The sequence below is a fragment of the Carettochelys insculpta genome, chromosome 15 (assembly GCF_033958435.1).
Source record: "Carettochelys insculpta isolate YL-2023 chromosome 15, ASM3395843v1, whole genome shotgun sequence".
In the NCBI taxonomy this organism is placed as follows: Eukaryota; Metazoa; Chordata; order Testudines; family Carettochelyidae; genus Carettochelys; species Carettochelys insculpta.
Window position 1 is genome coordinate 38,466,279 of NC_134151.1, and position 20,508 is coordinate 38,486,786.

General features: G+C 56.4%; 1 protein-coding gene across 1 annotated transcript; it reads left to right on the forward strand.

Annotated features, from left to right (window-relative positions):
• Window positions 1-2,894: 2,894 nt before the first annotated feature.
• On the forward strand, window positions 2,895-8,271 carry SPINK1 (serine peptidase inhibitor Kazal type 1). The gene is made up of 4 exons (XM_075009366.1): window positions 2,895-2,973; window positions 4,187-4,227; window positions 4,836-4,945; window positions 8,190-8,271. The coding sequence occupies exons 1-4, from the start codon at window positions 2,919-2,921 to the stop codon at window positions 8,233-8,235; spliced, it is 252 nt and encodes an 83-aa protein (XP_074865467.1). The 5' UTR covers window positions 2,895-2,918; the 3' UTR covers window positions 8,236-8,271.
• Window positions 8,272-20,508: the final 12,237 nt, after the last annotated feature.

Sequence of the window (20,508 nt, forward strand, 5' to 3'; positions counted from 1 at the left end):
GGGCAGCTCCAGCAAGGGGGAAATTGGTCCTTAACTGCTCCGTGGTTTTCCCCCGGCCGGATGTGGCTCTGTCTGTCTGTCTGACTGAAGTTTTAAAACCTTCAAAACTTAGACAAGAGGCATCACCAAACGGTTCCAGATGTGAAGAACTTACCAACTAGGCCAACTGTGGAAAGTTTTACCAAGTCTCCTGTAGTTCAAAGGGAATAACCTTGGGGTTGATCTCTGACCTGTGTTTCACAGGGAGCAACTAGAGAGGGTCAGAGCAGGCCACGGAATCTCTAAACCTATGAATAATTGTGCAAAACACGATTCACTCGTGTCAATTGTGTGGTGCCACCTCGTGGGAAGAGGACGGACATGCAGCCACCATTAAGCTGATGTGCTGCATTATGCACTAGAATGGGGCAAATATCAGAGTAAATATTTCACAAATGCTGCCCGAATTTCCATAGATTTGCATGTGTGCTTATTTCCTCTCTGCTAATAGTTACTGGCGGGACTGTTCCTGGAACCAGTGGCTATTAGAACATGTAGCAGATTCATAATCACCCAATAGTCACATGATCCTAATCCCCCCTCCACATCCCGCTCCTCCCTGTCATATTCAGATGCAAAAGCTCTGGCAAGCTGCAGATTTATCCTTGCTTCTGTTTCAACAGTCTGCTCCTCCTACGATTGCCAGGTGGGTCGGACTTGGTGTCCAGTCCAGATGGTGTCCAGTCTGAGCGAGCTGGCAACCTGGCTTCATGTGTTTCAGAAATCTGAGGTTGCTACTGAACTTGAGGGTGACTTAGAAACCTTGGGGGTGCGTACAAAGCTGGCGGCGGGGGCTGTGGAGGGGACTTGCGGAGGAGTGTTCTGGGATGCGGCACTTGGAAACGGTGCCTTTATTTCTAGGGACTCCGTACGTGGCAGAGGCCTAACGGCTGGGACTGGAAGCAGCATTTGACCCTTTGCCACAAACCAGACAGGGCCTAGCTCGCCCCGGTGTAATTTCAATGAGCGGCAAGCTTTGGCCTGCTGTGCGAAATGGCCCTGGGTGGGCGGGGTGCCTGAGTGAGTTGTTGATGAAAGGGGAGGAGATGCTCCCCTCAACCTCCCAGGCAAACCATCTTTTGCTTACTTCTTGCCCTGCCCTCCAGACCCAGCCCATTTGCTGACCCCGCTGGGCACTGAGCAGCTGTGCAGCGAGCGAAGGGGGACGGTTCCAGGGATTTCTCTCAACAACCAAACGATTGCCTTTGAATAGCAGACGAACCCAGGGGCCAGCCCCGTCCCTGATGTGACTCCTTCAGAGCCGGGGCTCTACACCTGGGCTGGGTTTGGCCCTTCTTTGCCTGGAATTGACTTGCCTGCCTTTCCTAACTTCCTTATCAGGAGTCAGGTGGCAGGTGCACAGTCCTTGCTCTGCCAGGGAATTGGGTCTGAGGCTCCTCCCAGAGGTTCAGAGTTTGTTCCTAATGGGCGGCTGCAGTACCAAGGAGGAGGAAAGATGGTGAGTGTCTGGGTACAGAAACAACTGACTGAGCGAGCTGCGGCAGGCTCTTTCTGGGTTCAAGCCGGGCTCGGTACCTGTCCATCAGCCTCTGTTATAATACACATGGGGCCTGAAAACTGCTCCTCCAGCCAGCCTCTCCAACAGCACGGTGGAAGGGGCGGTCTGACACAACGGCTTCCCTTCAGTTCCTTCTCCACAGTGCAGGTGTTCATGGTCAGGGCCACCTCTTCTCGGAGGCTGGGGCCAGAGCAGCGGCGCAGGGCTTTTAAAGCCGCCGTGAGGGCGGGTTGGGCTTTGACCCTCTAAACAGTTGGACAAATGCACCATTCTGTGCAAGCCACTCACTCACCTGGGCCTCCAGGACTCAGTCTGGGGATGAAGTCAGCCCTGAGGCTCCAGGTCGGCTGCAGGGGGAAGATCTTTGGGGCAGGGACTGTTTTTTGTTCTGTATTTGCACCGTGCCTAGTGCTTGGCCTCCTCGGTGCTGCCGCAGCGCAAACCATTGATGCTGTTATATAAATGTATTTGCTGGCTCCAGCCACCTCTCAGCAAAATAAAGATCCTATAGCCGGCGTTCTTAGCTTCGCCATTCATTCACAGCTTACCACCCGGCAGCAGGACCGGCACCATGGTTTCAACTCTGCTGGGCGCTGGGCTAAGTGCACTCCGACGCACAAGGGCTGAGCTGTTCCCTCTTCTTCCCGTTGTCATTTGCACGACGTGGCGGTGATGGTCATGCCTAGTGGTTGGAGCAGGAGTCGTGCGCCAGGGTCAGAGCCTGAGTTGGGAGCAAGCAGGATGAGAACAGCACTGGTGGGGCAGGGAGGGGGAGACAGCCAAGGGGTGACAGCCTCGGTGTTGCTTGCTGCTGAGCTTTACCCAGAGGCCTGCTGGCTCCCTCTGCCAGCCAGGCACCTACCGCAACTCGGTGGGACCCAGTGATGCGCCTGGAGGCCAGGCAGGCCAGTGCCCAGGCTGTGCTAATGCAGCTCTCCCCCACAGGCAAGTGTAACCCATAAGCTGGTCCCAAGCCCCGCTCGGCTGCTGCCCCGGGTGAGTGCAGTCTGCCTCCACGCTGGTGCTGGGGCAGGAATCCGCTTCGCGCACCCCTCGCAGTGGGCTCCTTCGCCTCTGGCTTTGCAGGAGGAACAAGGACCCCCGGCCGGTCCCCCACCCACAGCCACCGCCTGTGAGCTCAGAGGCTCCCCGGGGCTTGCACTGGCTCTTTGCTCTGATCCCCGCAAAGGATCATGTGCCAAGTCCCGTCGAGCCACAGGCTGGCTAGGGTGGGTCCAGCTCTGAGTGGGCGGAGTCTGGGGAGCCATATATTGGGTAGGTGCGAAGCTTCCTGCATGGGCTTCTTGAGGGCTGGTCTCGCGGAGAGAGGCTGGTTCTGACTCCGTCTGCACCGACAGCAATGAGGGTGGCTGGCCTCTTCCTGCTTCTCGGCCTGGCGCTCTGCTGCTGCTCGGGTGAGTGGGACGGGTTCTTCCGAACCCGCTCTTCTTGCTGTCTCTAAACTTTCCGACCTGCAGCCTGCGGGGCCTGGGAAAGCTGCCGGCTGGCTGCGGGGGGGCCCATTTCTTCCCTGGGCAAGAGACACCCGTTCAATGTGCAGCGAGCACCACGGGGCAAAGAGCCCGGACACCTGCTTGCAAAGGCAGCAGGTGGCTGGCGGGTCTCTCTCTGTTCAGTGCCAGACGCCTGCTGCCAGAGAGCAGGGCAGCCTCGGGACAGAGTGGTGCCGCCTGCAGGCTGGCCAAGCTGTGCCGAATTACACTCCCGTGACCCCACCCCGGGGCCGCTTCGCCCCCTTTGCTGCCTGCACCAGCTCCGCTGGAGAGCTGGGCTCCGCCACGGACCCGCAGGGACTCAGCACCAGGCCGGGGTGGGGGGATCGAGGTGGCTCTGACGAAGCCAATGAAGATTTAGGCCCAGGGAGAACCCGGGGCTCGGTGCCACGCTGCGTCCCTTCACAGCTGCGAGGGGGAGCGCTCCCCTGGCCTGCTCCCGGGGCCCGATTCTGCTCCCACAGCTGCAGCAGCTCGGTGGCCCGGGGCCCGATTCTGCTCTCGCAGCGCCGTCCACCCGGCAGCACAGCGTGTCGCAATCAGACTCGTAAACCGCCCTCGGCAGCGGGATCAGTGACCCCGCACTGCCCCTTGGGGCGGCCAAAGGCCCCGGGCCCCTCGGCAGCCACACGTGGCTCTCCAAGACACTGCAGGGAATGGACGCAGCCCTGGGCTGGGTCACCGACGGGAGCCTGCGTGGGAGGGGTGGGGAGGGGTTCGGTCAAGGGGTGGAGCGGTTCAGTCGTGGGGGGGGGAGCCGGGGGATGGGAGAGGAGTTCAGTCCGGCGAGAAAGCCGGGGGGTGGGGGAGGGGTTCGGTCGGGGGCAAAAGGTGGGTGGGGGAGGGGTTCAGTGGGAGGAGGGGTTCGGTCAGAGGAGAAGGGCGGGAGGGGGTGGGGGGCTCTGCAGGCCGGCCCAGGGCTGGTGGCAGTTAGTGGGGAGGGCCAGGGCCAGTGGAGGACGGTAGCTTGGGAGGGGAGCGGAGAGGGAAGTCGAGCGGGATTGGGGCGGGGAGGCAGCGGGCGAGTTTCTGTCTGACCGGCCTGAGGAGCCGAGTGGGAGCAGCCAGCGCCCGTCTGAGCTAAGGCGCCCCCCCCCCCCCCCGTGTCCTCTAGGCAATGCCGAACCGGAGGGCGCCCCCGACCAAGGGAAAGAGGTAACAATTCCACCTGTGCAACTGAAGCGTGTTCCCTTCCCTGGCGGGCGGGAGCGCTCTGTACCCGTGCGCTAGCCAACCAACAGTGGTGAAGCCAGGGGGCAGCACTGCCCGGCGGTAATGCCCTGGTGTGGGAGTCAGGAGACCTGGAGGCCACCCCAGCTCTGCCACAGACCTGCTGGGTGACCTTGGGCCAGTCACTTCCCCGCCTTACTATCCAATCAGGGTTGCCGTGCCGACCTCCCCGTGCAATGAGTTCTCTGGTGATCTGAACTGATTAGGCATCTGAAACGCCAAGCTAAAAGCGCAGTTCAGATCCCGCTTCCCAGAGCGGAAGTTAGAACGAGGCCATGCCCAGGCAGCTGCCCACGCAGCTGCTTCTGATCTCTTCGAGCAGAGCTCTTGGCAAGCTACGCCTGGTGACAAAGGCGTCAGTGGGCGGGAGCTGAATGCGTGATACAGCTGCCATCAGGCCACCTCCCCGGCCCGGCCCTTTCAGTCTCATCCCGGGGGCCCCGCCAAATGAGACATCCCCTCGGCTGGAGGCTCCTTTGCGCACAGCCGTGTGTGACTGACAGGGACGTTCACCTTTCCCTTTGCTTATCCAGCCAGACTGTCGCACCCACATACAGCCAGGCTGCCCCAAGATCTTGGATCCAGTGTGTGGCACCGACAATATCTCATACCCCAATGAGTGTGAGTTGTGTGCTGCCAACCTGTGAGTATCTGGGCGCTTGTGAGTACCGATGTTTTAAAGGCTGCTGTTTTCACGTGGGCCTTCTCCAGCACAGCACTGCTTTATGGCCCTGGGTTAGGTGGCAAGTCAGGACTTTTGGCTTGGTGCAATTTTCAGGGATAACTATTTGCCAGCCCTTCCTCAGGCAGCTGCTGTCTTCCACTGGCCCAGGGTAACTTCTTCCAGGCTGACTGTGAGCTGTAGCATTACCATAGCACCTGGGAGTCCCAGTGGTGAACCAGGACCACACTGCGCAAGGTGCTGTACAAACACGGAGCAACAGCCTCTGCCCTGAAGACATAAGAGATGGGCAGACTGATGGGGGGGATGCAGTGATACAATGTTGGACCAATGGAACCGGGACGCATAGGGTATTAGGGTCGGATCCAAAGCCTGCCCAAGTCAGTAGCGAGAGTTCCCTTGGTTTCAGTGGGCTTAGGGGTGTCAGGGAGTGAGGGGTCCCCAGCCCCTGTCCCCAGCTGCAGGCAACTGACTCTTCATTCTGCAGGGAGAACAGGAGGGTCGTTCGGCGACAGGGACACAGTGTAGAACAGACTCGTCAGCACAGGAACCAGAAGGCATCAGTAGGATCCACTTTGGGGAAAGGGGCCCAGACGGGGTCCCTGAGCCAGGCCCTGGCCCCTTCCTCCCTCTCCAGCCAGCCCAGCCTGCCCCACTCCACAGCCCAGTTCCAAATCCAAACTGCAGGGCCCCTCCTCCGCCTTCGTCCCCTTGCCCAGGGAAGGAACGGTGTCACCTGGCTGCCTAGGTTACCAATGGCAGGGAGGGCCACTGCCTACGTGTGAGAAGTCGTCACACCGAACCTCCCATCAGCACTATGCAGTGAGGCTGTGCCTAGGGAAACTGAGGCACCCACCTGGTGTTACTGCAGGACAGTAGGAACCACATGTAACCTAACCCGGGAATGAAATCCTCACACACTCCCTATGCCGGGGGTTGGCTCAGAAGCTGTGCATCGTGATTCAGAGCATGTCGGGAGATGCGGGAAGGGCCTGGAGCCCAGCTGTTCTAAGACATCTGCGGCAAGGCACATAAGTCGCATCTGACCCCAGGTACCTGCAGTTCGCACCAGTGGTACGGGAGAGACCGGTGCAGGCACTCCTGGGGATGCCCGTTGCTAGTCCCTCCATAAGCCCCCAGGTGTCGGAGAAGCCAGGCAGTGCTGGCAGCGGGGTGGCCTCCTGTTCTTAAGTCCGTGATTCAACAAGAGCACACCTGGGCCCGCCGTCAGCGTTCCGCCTGATTTCCGCTGGTGCAGCTCGGGGCAGCGTTGGTCCCACCGAAAAGTGAGATGGAAAAGACCTCAGTGACTTTGTCCATCCCCCGTAATCTGTGCTCCCTCCGGGGACAGCCTCACAGCTGAAGGCTGAAGAGGAGGGCTCCTAAGGAGACAGGGATACAAAATAGTTTCAAGGGCATGTCAGTGGGTGGAACCAGCTGGGTCAGTAACATGGGGCCCCCAGCACATCCCTCTGAGATGGGGGAGCAGCTGCCCGAGCCCTGATGACCTACATGGCTGTGTCCACCTGGCACGGGGTCTGCTTGAGCACAGCGCTTTCCAAAGCCAAGGCCCATCTCACTTTGGTAGGGCTGCACTAGCTGAGAGGCTACGCCTAGGGGAGGGTGTCACGTGGAGTCCTTAATCCACAGCCTCACCCACGCCTGGGCCAAGAGCTAGTTCCAGACAGGCTCAGCCCCAGGACAAGGCGAGCCGGGGGTTGCCTTGGGCCCCACACTCCCACTGGCTATAGGCCCTGCTGTCTGCATGCTGCCTTTAGCCGCTCCCGCTGACCAGGCCCAGCTGGGCTCCCGAGGTGAGAGGAGGAGGCTTTTGCACTGCGATTCAGCGGGTGAAGTGACAGTGGTTTCTGGTGGAGCCTGAGGACAAGGGGCTCTCTCCCCAGGGAGAGCTGCTGGAAAAGGGGCGGTGACGGTCAGAGGAACAGAGCGCCTGGTCCCTCTGAACTTCAGGAGTCTGTCCGCTGGCTTCAAGGGGCTGGGGTGAGGCCCCCAGGGAGCAGGGTGACCGCCGGCCGTGGGGCTTGAATGGGGGGAGGGTCTGGGGGAGTCAGGGAGGATGGAGAAGTTAATGGGAACCAAGCTGACTCTGGCCTGCTTCTGGCACTGCTGGGGGCTCCGGGGTCTCTCTTCAGAGGCCCATGAACTTACACCGCCACAGAGCCCCCCAGGGGTGGGTGGATTGTCTTTAAAAAAGGGCAATGAGTGAAGTTTCCACCCTCCATGCGCCTGTGAGCCTCCGGAGCCCCAGTGGAAAGGAAACACCATGTGGTTTCACTCTCACAGCTTGTCAGGGTTGTTGATCTAGACCTCAAAGCCCTGGCAGAATGCCTCCTTATCAGCATTCGGCAGAGATAAGACTCACGGCCTTGGGCTCTGCAGCTTCTCATAGCTGGCAGGAAGTACTGGTGGGAGTTGAGAGTCCGGATTGAGGAGCGCTGGCAGAGCTCTGTGCCTGGGGCAGGGGGCCCAGGGCTGCAAGTCAGGGCTGTGGAGCACGGCCAGACAGTGTACATGTCCTGCAGTGACACAGCAGGAGCCCTGAAAGCCAGGACTGGGCTGTGAGTGGGGAGCAGCTGGGGAGGGAGCGGAGCTGGTTAGCAGGAAAACACTGGCCAAGGGCCTGATTCTGATCTCCCTCCTACTGGTGACAGGCTGCTGTAATTTTGTTCCCTTGCACTTATTAAGGGGATGCAATATTCCTAACAACACACGATGCCTTGGAGCTTTCGTATCTCTGCGCGCCTGAAAGCTTGGTTGGGTCTCTCGAGGCTACAAACATTCATATTTCAACTGAGACACTGGGCCCACGACTGAGCAGAGCTCTTACTGTTTCCGGGGGGCCCAGTTGCATTGGTCCCCGCTTGAGCCGGTAAAATTGTTGCCTGCGGCCCAGTGCAAATGCGAAGGAGCCACAGCTTTGTGCGTTGCCAGCTGAAATCCCGAGACGTCAGAAAGCATCAGCTCCAAGGGGTCAGGAATTAACTAGCTCATGTCCCTAGTGACCCTGTCCCCTTCCCCCGGAATGGCCCAACAAGAAGACCCAGCATCAGCCTGTAACTGTGGGTAATTTTAAAGTGACGCTTTAGTTGTTATTTCCCACCTGATGTTTCTCCCTGGCTGCCCAGCGCTTTCCCTGCCTGGGGGGTTCCAAGCCGCCCCCAGGACGTGTCACCTGTCTTTACAGGAAGAAGCAAGCTAGTGTTCGCATAAAGAAGAGAGGGATGTGCTGAGAGCCTCCCGCACTTCCTGGCTCTGCTCAGACCCGGGCTGAGAGGAGCAGGAGGTGGCACGTGACAAGTCCTGGTGAAGATGTACGCAGCTGCTGCTCTGCTGACCTGTTTTGCTGGGCAATAAACCCCACTGCATTGCAGCCACTCGCACGGCCTGTGTTTTCCCAGATGAAAGGCACCGAGGGACCTTCGGTTTGGGACTCTGGGGAAATCTAATGAGGCGTCAGCAAAATTATTAGAGGAGCTTCCCCCCGCCCCCCACCACGGGCAGGGCAGACGTAGCAGCCTAATGTGGGTGAGTGCGTCCCTGATTTTACACTGGTGGGCTGAAGAGTGGGATCAGGCCCGCAGACTCGCCCCAGTGTGCTCGCCTGGGCAGAGATGAAAGTGAGCTGCTCTGTAATGAATCAGCTTCTGTGCTGCACATAGGCACTGCCAGGCCATCTGGGCCCAGGCTAAGAGCCTGACTGGTCCCCTGCAGTTCCTATAACACCAGCGCAGCTCGTGGGAAGGGTTCCCTCAAATTATTTCCATCGGGGTGGAATAAATTTTGTTCTGCACACTGAGACATGTGTGGATGTGCACCACCCATAGAACACAGGCTGCCGGCTGTGGGTGCTCTGCCAATCAGCCGGGCAGCACCTGAGTCTCTCCGGCCTGGCCACCCCAGTGCTCAGCTGACAGGAAAGGCTGCTCGGGGTGGCTGGTACCTCTGAAAGGCAGCCTTGTCCTGCCTGGTAAGCCCTGATCTTCACCCTGGCACTGCGACACTGCTAAGCTCAGGCCTTGGACAGTGCATAGTCTTTGGGCTGGTACCCAGCCTAAGGACAAAGCCCATCACCACCCCCAGATGCCTCTGCTTTGCCTTCCAAAGACCTGAGGGCATTGGAGGCACTGAGAGAGGACCTGGGCCGTGGCTGGCCACTAGGGGCTGCTGTTAGACCATGACGTTTTGATGGCCAACCTTTGAAGGTGTGTTTTACAGCCATCAGTTGGCTGTGTGCTGGTACCAGTCCAGGAGCTGGGGCTTGGAGACGTTCACACTAACAGGGACACAGTCAAGGATCCGGACCCCAGTAATTTACGTAGAAATGGAGGGAGGATGGAACCCAGAAGCAACCTGCAGGGGTCTTACTGTTGTCCAGATGCCATGAAATTGGGTGCCTCTGCTAACAGCCCCTGATTCCTGTGTCTCCTGAGAGCAGCGTCTCACCCCCTGACTGACCACCGAACCAGCTGCCTCTTTCTGTGCCACTCCCTGGCTAAGCACAAGGCTTAACTGCATCCCCCGTGCCCCCTCCCAGCCTGCGGTGCCTGTGAGCTACATGGGCAGGGCCAGGCCCCCAGCTGCAGCCTTCTGGGCAGGGCCTTGTGCCCACAGGGACCTTCAGTTCCTCCCAGGCAAACGAGTGCACGCCCAGCCCCACTGATGTCAGGCATGAGGATCTGATGTTGGGCTGGAGCCTGGTGCTGAATGTGGAGGTGTCAGGGCCTAGCACTGTGGGGAGCCGGGTCAGCATCTTAGAAGGGCTGCGCGGGGGTTAGGAGAGCCCAGCGAGGTCTAGTGTGCAGCAGAAAACGGAACAAGTGATCCGTGTTCTTAGGAACAGGAAGGCAGGGGGCTGGGGTCGGGCTGGTTCTGCGACGTGCCAAGGCGAGTCCTCGCCAAGCGAATCCTGAGCAGAGAGCCTGCCTCGCCTTCCCAAATCACATCCCACTGCCGCCCGCCCCCCCAGGGAAGCCAGGGCTGCCTGGAGAGGGACATCACACCAAGGTCACGCAGCCGTACATAAAATCAATAACATATTCTGGTAAAAGCACAGCAGTGGCCAGACCTCCCCCAGCATCCCCCTCCAAATCCCTGGCCCACGGAGGCAGGAAATCCTGTGGTAAAAGCACTGGCCCAGAACGTGCAAGAGGTGAGTTCAGTTCCCTGCCACACACGGCCAGTATGACCTTGGCCAACGTCATTTCCAGCTCTGTGCATCAGCCAAGCGCTGCCCTAGCTCCCAGAGGATGAATGCCGGAAGGGTCAGAGGAGCTGGTAAGAGAGGCCGGGTACGGGTACGTGCCGTAGATTGCCCTGTGGTCCGGGAGAAGTCGCACCCGGGTGTGACTGGCCAGAGGAAGAAGGATTGCTCTTTCTTGCTGCTATTAAGCAGTGCTAGCATCCCAGGCTGCACTGGCAATCTGGAAATGGGCCAAGCGAGGCACCTGACAGAAGGTCACTTTAAGGCAGAGCAGTCCAGCGTCCAGGGGAGCTGCAGTGTGCACTTTCAGTGGGGGAAGGCGGGGGGGGGCAGTTGCAGGCCCACACAAACCAGGGGTGGCTTTAGAACAGGACTCCCTCCAGGGCTCCCGCTCACTTTTTCCGCCCGTGTGTGGAATAAATTTTGTTCCGTGCACTGAGACGTGTGTATGTGCACCACCCATAGAACCACACACACTGCCGGCTGTGGGCGCTCAGTTAATCAGCTGGGCAGCTCCTGAATCTCTCCTGGGCAGCTGCCCAAGTGCTCGGCTTGCAGGGAACCCTGCTCCTGACCAAAAGGAAATTTACCTTTGATGAAGAGGGGACTATTTTACGTGGATATTTCCAGCTAGGCAGCCTTGTGACTTACACCGTAATCCAGTCCTTGGCCAAAGCACATCACTGCCACGGCCGAAGGCGCCCCTCCAGCCTGAGCTAGACATGATGGGCTCTTTCCCACCTGTCCCCTGCCTAGGAGGTTGGGTAAGAGCTCCTTAGTAATTCCTTCCATGTCCGCGTCCTGCGGGAAGCCAGGCTCGCCTCTCTGAGCCATCAGTGACTTTCTCTGGGTCGCTGTAACGCTGTTCTGATCACCCACAGGCTGACACATTCAATGGGGGGGAAGGAACAAACCCAGAATTGAAGGAAGGTGGCAAAAGTGCCTGGTTTTCTCTGACGAGCTGCAGGCTTCCCTCTGGCCCACCAAGGGTAACGCTTCCAAACCCACTGGCGGGTAGAGGGCACTGGATGCAGGACAAATGACCCAGCTGGGGGCACAGGACCTGGTAGTGCTCGAGAAGAAACGCTGTCCAGTCACCAGCCTCGGTCACAGCTCCCCTCCCAGGCTTTGCCCATTGGTCAGCCCTTCTGCTGAGTAAGAGAGGTGAGGGGCTGTGGCTCGCCGTAAGCCAGGCAGTGTAATTAAGCACTCTGGAGGAGCTGGCAGGCCGAGGGCTCTGGGCTGGGCTGCATGGCCTCACATGGGGTCTGCCGGGAAGAGCCTGCTCAAAGAGGTGCAGCCCCTGCTCCGGGGTCCGAAGAGCTCAGGCCGGACCAGAGCTGAACGCAAGTGGCGCAAAGGAGAAGGCTGGTGCAGCATCTTCCTCCCTGGCCCAGAAATCGGGGCCGACTCGCTCCTGCCACTGGCTGGGCGGAGGGAACCAAGGCATGGGGGAAGAAAGGCTGCGGGGGTTGGAGAAGGCCGGGCCACCCCTCCAGGGGCCAAGCAGCAACCAGAGGAAGGGCTGGTGGAGCTGGCTGCTGGAGCTAGCTCCAGGGTGTGCAGGGTGGGGCCGAGGTGCTGCAGTGACTCCTCCCTGAGCTCTGCCAGCGCCAGGCTCTGCTGGTTCCTCCCAGATCCGCACGGCCTGCGCCCTGCCCTTTGCACCCCCTGTGCACCCTGTGGGTAGGGGAGGAGCAGCAGACAGCCAGGGCAGCCCTGCCTGCATGCCGCGACAATGTGCACCCGTGCAGGGAGCTTTGCTCCGTAAGTGAGCCCCAGCTGTGCCACACTGCTGCTAGGTCTAGGGCGCAGCAGGGAGCAGCACTGAATTCTCCCCGTGCCGTCCTTTGGGCGCAGGCCTCCCCGTCTCTGCGCACCCTGACGGCTGCTGGGCTGTTAAACGGCTGTTGCCTTTCAGGGTGGGCAGCGTGGCTGGCAAAAGCCTGTTCTGATGAGACTCATTCGCAGGCTAGTCCCTCCTAACCTGCCCGGGTGAAGCTGGTTCATTCATCCCAGTAAAGTGCGACACAGGACACAGCAGGGTCTGAACAGAGGGCCGAGACTCTGCGGAGGAGCCCCACCTGAGTCCGTCCGATAGGCAGGGACAGCAACGCCAGGGGATGCAGTGCCAGGACTAGGATGCGCCAAAGGCAGCAGTATCACCTCGTGGTTCCATTGGAGGGTTCCTCGATCAGAGCCCTGGGTTCCCATCCTGGCGGTGTCGCCAGCTCCTCAGCAGCTCGGTTACTCCCTCAGTGCCTCGTCTGTGAACTGCGGAGATCGGCGCCTCCTTGTCTCTTTAGACTAAGGGCTCCTGGCGGCTGCGACTGTGGGTGCCGGGCACCCAGCACCACCGGTCCTGTAAATAGCATGGAACTCTTCTCAGCCTGAGCCAGGGTGGAAGACCCTGGCTCACAGTGGGCAACCGTCTCTCTCATGCACCACGAGCCGTGTCACCCAGTGCGAGGCGCTCCTTTTCCTACCCTGAGAGTCAACAGGCCCTGCCCCTGATATTTCAGCAGCCATCCCAGGCCGGGTCCTGCACCCATGTGAAATGTCCCTTCAATTTGCTGCAGGCCATTCAACCAAATCTGGAGCTGGTCGAAACCCCACGTGATGGGGAGATCAGCTTTGTCACAATCAGTCTGTTTGGTGGGAGACTGATGAAGTTGTCTCCAGGGAAGTCTAAACAGACCGTTTCCATGGCCCCATTCTGATTCATTTCCTATGGCCTTGTGCTCCCTGTCAAAGTATAACGCTGTAAGAGCCGCATATAACGCATGCCAATGGGCAAAGCTTTGCCATTATCAGAACGCAACTTTTTGACATTGTGGAACAAAGCTGCTCTGTGGTCCTGCACTGAAGTGTTTTCAGTTTTCATTTCACAGGTCAACGTGCAGTGGCCGCTTTGCGTTCTGACGCAGAGCGACAGAAAGGTCTGAGCCCTCAGCATCTCCTGCAGAGCGTCGAGTCTGCTTCCTGAGCAGCTGAAAAAAAAGCCCATTTCGAAAGAAGCAGTGTTTCTGCTGAGGCCTTGCCAGCAACAAGCAGGGCAGAGCTATCACCATCCCTGGCTCCCGTACAGCCTTCCGGTGAACACACCCCGTATTGTCGATACTGTTCCTTTGTGATCCGCTGTCTCACCCTTCGCCATATCAGAACCCAGCCAGCTTCCCCCAGTTTTGCCTGTGTACATTAGATTTTGCCTTCCTGAGAGTAGTACTTTGCACTTGTCTTTGCTCAATTTAATCTTGTGGACATGACATCAGTCGTGGCTCCCTTAGTTAAAATTGGTAGAAAGCAGTGGTCCAGAATCACAGAATCACAGGGCTGGAAGGGACCTCAGGAGGTCATCTAGTCCAGCCCCCTGCTTCAAGCAGGATCAACCCTCACTAAGTCATCCCAGCCAGGACCTTGTCAAGCCGGGACTTAAAAACCTCTAAGGATGGAGAATCCACCACCTCTCTGGGCAACGGATTCCAGTGCTTCACCACCCACCTGGTGAACTAGTTTTTTCCTAATATTTAACCTACACCTCCCCCTCTGTAACTTCAGCCCATCGCTCCTTAATGATTAAGGGGCTGGAGCACATGACCTATGAGGAGAGACTGAGAGATTTGGACTTGTTTAGTTTACAGAAGAGAAGACTGAGGGGTGATTTAATATCAGCCTTCAACTTCCTGAAGGGGAGCTCTAAAGAGGAGGGTGAGAAACTGTTCTCAGTGGTGGCAGATGACAGAACAAGGAGCAATGGTCTGAAGTTACAGAGGGAGAGATGTAGGTTGAATATTAGGAAAAACTATTTCCACAGGCAGGTGGTGAAGCACTGGAATGTGTTGCCTAGAGAGGTGGTGGAATCTCCATCCCTAGAGGTTTTTGAGTCCCAGCTTGACATGGTCCTGGCGGGGATGATTTAGTTGGGGTTAATCCTGATTTGGGCCTGATTTGCACTCAATGACCTCCTGAGCTCTCTTTCAACCCTAGAATTCTATGAAATTGCCTAGCGAGGTTTTGGAATCTCCAGCATTGAAGATATTTAAGAGCAGGTTAGACACACACCTGTCAGGGATGGTCCAGATGGTGCTTGGTCCTGCCATGAGGACAGGGGACTGAATCTGATGACTTCTCGAGGTCACTTCCAGTTCTAGGGTCCCATGATTCTATGATCACCTAAGCCTGCTTAGAGCCAGTCTGGAGATTGCAATACCTTATCCTGATAAGTTGAACAAGGGCAGGTCTGTGGTCAGTCTGTCCTTCCACAGCTAAATCAATGCAAATTTCCCTCAGACCTTAGAAGGAAATATCCACTCATCTCACAGGACTGGGAGGTTACAATACCCATTGTCTCACAGGCAGAGTCCATTTGAAAAGCAAGAGGACGGAGTTAGAAATGTTTTATTTAAATTGCCAGTAGTTCCTGTTTAGCTAACCACTGATGAAAACATCTTGTGCAAAATGCATCTCCGGAAAAAGCGAGGGAATAAATTACAATGTAATTACCATTACAGCAGCATAGAATGTCCATTTTGTGTTGATAGCATCATAGCGTCAGAAAATCTGTGGCCAACCTTGAGTGAAACAACAAGAAGTCCTGGGGCACCTTACAGACTGACAGATATTTCGGAGCATCAGCTTTCGTGGGCAAAGACCCGCGTCGTCAGATGCACGAGTGGTGGGGTTTCAGAGGAGGATTTAAACAGGGAGTCTCGGTCAAGGGGAGGGCCAGAGTTGACAACGTCTGTTCGGACTTCTTGTTGATTTTGAAGATACAGACTAACCCGGCTACCTCTCTAACTTTGTGTGAGTTTACATGAGCAAGGAATCTGGCCCATGGACTCCAGTCTATGAACAGTTTTTACTGACTCCTTGCATTGGACTCGAGTGCAATTTTTTCAGCAGCTGGCATTCTCCAGGGGGTTGGAGGCCTGGCTTACACACAGAGTCACAGAGCAATTGAAGAGAATTGACATTTTGGGTGAAGGCAGGGCAGGGCTGCTCTCTGAAGTGGTGTGAGAGCCAAGCTGGGTTTTGGCAATGGCTAGCTAATCTCTGCTCAAGAGCACAGCTGCCTCGGGTTGCCAGAGAGGCTTGGGTACGTCCCTGACCACTCCATTTCTCTCTCCAAAAAAGAAGTAACCTTCTCTGGGAGTCTGGAGCCTCCTGACAGCTCTGAAGCCGGGCCAGACATAAAATCAGCTCTGCCAACTCTGCGGCATGTCCACCACTCCAATGTCAGGCACATCTGGCATGCAGACAAAACAAGTGCCTAGGGAAGCGCCGGGACTTGTCAGCTCGACGTGGGGCTGGCAAACAAAGCCGGAGTCTTTCTGGTTTGTACATTGCCAAGGACCCTGAGCATCCTGGGGTCCGAATTCAGCAGCCACAGATACATTTCATGCTGAAAACCCCATTTCCTTCCCTCCCTGATGAGCAGAACTCCTGGGATGTGTATAATTGGAGATCATTTCCTCCATCCAAACACAAGCAATCATTGGTTAGCATCAGGATGAGCAGCAGGGCTGGACTGCAGTCAGTGAGAGGGAGAGCGAGTCAGTGCGTGCTTTGAACGAATAGCACAAATGAAGCATGACTCTGCTTCCCTGCAAGACACAACACAGAACCTGGAGAGCGGCTGTTTGACCCTAGGCAGGTGCCTAAGAGCTCTTTTAAGGCCAGCCCTAGCAGGACGGAATGTGGCCTCTCCAGCCAGAGACTGGACATCTGCTGCTGCCGAAGGGGCCCGAGTTTGTTAGTGAATGCAGCTAATGCATCTGAGAGCCACACAGCGAGCAGACCTGTGCGAGCCGCCGTGTTTAGAGACGCACTTCCCGAACGTAAACATCCCTCGCCATTCCCGGCAGGAGTGTGTCTGCTCCATTAGCCACAGGCAGCTAATGGCTCTGGGCCCTAAGTCTCCCTCCAGGCTGGTATTAGTGAGACCAAGAGGCAGGCCACTGCCTGCTTCCAGGCCATCCATTTCCACCGCGTGGCTGGCCTTTCTCGGTGGGGCACATGGCCCGTTTGCCCCTGGGCCCATCAGGAAGCTGGTGGACTAGAGCCCGTTGGTTCCTTCCAGTGCTAACGATGGCTGACGGGGGAAGCTCAGCCAATGGAAGAGCAGAGGAGCCAAACCTCAGGGTAATTAGTGGGTCAAAGCCGACTTCAGAGCCAGAGAGTCCTGTTAGAACAGCTTTGTCAGAGGTTCCCGGGGGCGCTTAGGCAGCCTGGGACAAGAAGTGGTAATCTTGATCCAGTCACCTCGACGAAGGTGGGCTGGAATTCCGAAAGCCTCCATTTTAATCCCCAGAGAGGCTGATTTGCCCGGGCCCCAAGCAGCCACGCCCCCCCCTTGGCTTGCTGGTGAGGGGCCAGCGAGGTGTGCACCAGCCAAACAGGGGAAGCGGGGAGAGCAGCTCGTGTAACCGAGCAAGGTCTCCTTGGAAAACCGAGCAAGGTCTCCTCGTCTTCTGCCAGCCTCCGTGAAATCCCCCTTGCTTCTCCTCCCGCCTCCCGTTGCAGAGTTTGAAGTGCTTCCACATTCTCAGCCAACACGGACGGTGACTTATATTCTGTGTCTGAATCACTTCCAAGCAGCAACTGGAAATAGCGAGGCGGATATGCGTGACGCTAACATTGTAACGTTGTGTAAGAACAAGCAGACAGAAGCGACTGCAACAACTACCGTGGAATCTCCCTCCTAAGCGTCACTGGTAAACGGTTCGCTCGTGTCATCCTTGGCAGACTCCAGAAGATTGCTGAGAGGGTGTACCCCGAATCGCAGTGCGGATTCCACGCAGAGAGGTCTACCGTTGACATGGTCTTCTCTCTAAGGCAGCTGCAGGAGAAGTGCAGGGAGCAGAGGAAGCCACTCTACATAGCCTTCATCGACTTGACCAAGGCCTTTGACTTGGTCAGCAGGGATGGTCTGTTCAAACTGCTCCACAAGATAGGCTGTCCTCCACGGTTACTCAAGATGATCCAGTCGTTCCACGAAGACATGAGATGAACCATCCAATATGACGGCGCTTTATCGGATGCTTTCAGAATCAGGAGCGGCGTCAAACAAGGATGCGTGCTTGCTCCGACATTGTTCGGGATCTTCTTCGCACTCCTCCTGAAGCATGCCTTTGGATCTTCAACAGAGGGCATCTTGCTGCACACAAGATCTGATGGGAAACTGTTTAACCTTGCAAGGGTGAAAGCTAAGTCTAAGGTGCGGGAAGTCCTCATCAGAGACATGCTGTTCGCAGACGATGCTGCTGTAGTGTCTCACACAGAAGACCAGCTTCAAAAACTGCTGGATCAGTTCTCCAAAGCGTGCAAAGGACTTTGGGCTTACCATCAGCCTAAAGAAGACAAGTGTACTCGGTCAGGATGTTGCTGAATCCCCATCAATCAGCATTGACAACTATACGTTAGAGGTCGTCCACGAGTTCATTTACCTCGGGTCTACCATCACTGACACCCTGTCGTTGGACACTGAGCTAAATAGGAGGATCGGAAAAGCAGCCACAACTCTGTCCGGACTCAGCAAGAGAGTGTGGAATAACAACAAGCTGTACACTCACACCAAAATGCAAGTCTACAGAGCCTGCATCCTCAGCACCCTCCTTTATGGCAGGGAGACTTGGACCCTGTATGCCCGCCAGGAAAAGAGGCTGAACGTCTTCCACTTGCGCTGCCTCAGGCGCATCCTTGGAATATCATGGAAGGACAGAGTGACCAACACCGCCGTCCTGGAGCAAGCTGGAATCCCAACCATGCACACCCTCCTCAGGCAGCGTCGGCTCCGCTGGCTTGGCCACGTCCACAGGGTGAATGATGGAAGGATTCCAAAAGACATCCTGTATGGTGAGCTAGCCTCTGGCAAGAGACCTCCCGGATGCCCCCAGTTGCGCTCCAAAGATGTCTGCAAGAGAGAGACCTCGGAGAGGTAGACATCGAGCTGGACAACTGGGAAGAACTAGCAGATGACCGCAGCAGATGGAGGCAGGGGTTACACAAGGGCCTTCAGAAGGGCGAGATGAAGATCAGACAGCTAGCAGAGGAGAAGCGAGCGCACAGAAAGCACAATAAGGACTTGCCAGACACCAACCACATCTGCAAGAGATGCAGCAAGGACTGTCACTCTCGTGTGGGTCTTCATAGTGACAGTAGACGCTGTAAATGAAGCCCTCAATTGAAACCATAAAGTGCGCGATCCACAGTCTATGCAGACTGAAGGATGCCTACTAACTAACTTTCACTGGCTAGGCAATGGGGCACAGGTGCATCCGCCCTGGCTGTGGGTGCTGTCTGTGATCACTGGCATGCTCGCTCTAAAGAAAGCACCTCTTTCTGGAGCATTAATTAGCGGTGAGTACAGCTCCAGGATTGTCCTGTGAGCTCTGGGGGAAGTGCTGGAATCAGAATGAGGAAGACATCCAGAGAAGCACGTGGGCACAGGACGGATATATTTAGAGTTACGTAAACGGAGCTGTCACTATTGAGAGAGGGAGTCGTGAACGCAGCCGACGCAGAACTTTCTCATCAGCTGGCCGGGGACTGTGGCTCTCATCTCCATCGGGGTGCCCAGCAACTCCGCACCTGCAGAAGGAAAGGTGAACCCTGCACCCTCATGCTGGGAAGAAGGCTGGTGTCATTGAGGCATTAACCAGCACTCCAGGGATCTTGGTTCAAGCCTCCTGCCTGGCCTCTGGCAAGCCACCTGCTCTGTCCAGTTCCCCTGGCGTAAGCTGGGGATGGTGACGGTCCTGTGAGGATGTTGTGATGGGGCCATACAGGGGAACGTCTATGCTGCTGTACGATACCTGCAGCAGCAAGTCGCAGAGCCGAGCAGCTGACTTGGTCTTGCCAGGCTGCGGAGATAGAAATTGCTGTGTAGACACTTGGGCCGGGCCTGGAGCCTGACGCTGGAACCTGGCAAGGGGGAGGGTCCGTGAGTTTGGACTGCAGCCTGCGTCCACATATGCCACGGCTGTACCATGGGTCTTTCGTGGCAGTGCAGGCAGGCAAACCTGACACGTCTTGCCAGTTGGGCAGAAGCTCACGTGCTCCTGCCACCTGGAAGACGGAGAGAAAGGGATGGGAAACTTGATGCATTGCCCTTCACAGTTGGTAAGGTCTGATACCACAACGAAGGGTTAACTCTAGAAAGTGACACCCGCAGCTGTCCGTAGTGGATAGTCCATGTGGGCTCTCCAGGTTGGCCAGAGGCCGAACACACCATGGAAGCGGGGGAAGGAGTCTCTTCTCCCGATGCTTCCAGCCCATCCTGGCAGGCATCAGAGCTTTCAGGAAAGGGAAGATTCTGCTCCCCTTGGATTTCAGAGGTGGGTTTCTAAAAGGAGCCCAAAGGGGCCTCGTTTGCAGGGGGCGAGTGCTCGTTGCTGGCTGAAAATCAAGCTGGTTTAAAGCGTCTAAAGTTGTATAGTGTAAGCTGAGCCCTCCCAAATGGCCAGTGGTTTTACAGCACCACGCCGGGATCATCTGACCTGTGAACTGGCAGAGTGTTGAAAAATCGTTTTCAACAAGTCAGAGAAGAGTGCCGGAGCGAGCCTGCTATGTGTATTTGTCGAAATACTTGTTAATCACTTTGTGCATTTTCCATCCAGCTCCGGATCTGAGGGGACTGAGAAATTAATTAAAAATCCATTTGAAACAATAGTGCATCACAAACCAGTAACAACAGCTTTATTTCAGCCAAGATGTCGCTACAGAGACGAGGAGAACATCTGGCAAAAGATTAAAAATATCTCCGCAAACTTGTATTCCTAATTAGGCATCGCCTCTAGCTACTGCAAGCACATTCCTGTAAATGGCTAGTTTCTTGGCAAGAGTCCTATCAGTGCTTTTATGTAAATGAGCTTTCAGAGAAATGCATGCCCACAGAAAAGTAGGGGGGAAATGTAACTGCAAATGGCATGTGGTACAAAACACTGGGACTAAGGAATATCTTGTAAACGTTCAACTAGTGTGTGAAAAATCTCTCTTCAGCCGGTGCACCCTCTGGAGCTGGGCCCAAGGCTGGGCTGGGAATTTTGGTTTTGACTCTTACGGGTGGGGTGAGAGGCTTTAAAAGAAAAATGAAGCTCCTCCACCCTCAGGAGACGACATTTGGAAGGGTAACGTACAGAAGCCTGTGGGGGAACACTTCAATCTCCCTGGACGCTCAGTGGCAGATTTAAGGGTGGCAGTCCTGAAACAAAGAAATTTCAAAAATCAAATGGAGAGAGAAATCTCTGAGCTGCAATTTATTTGCAAATTTGACTCCATTAACCAAGGATTAAACAGAGACTGG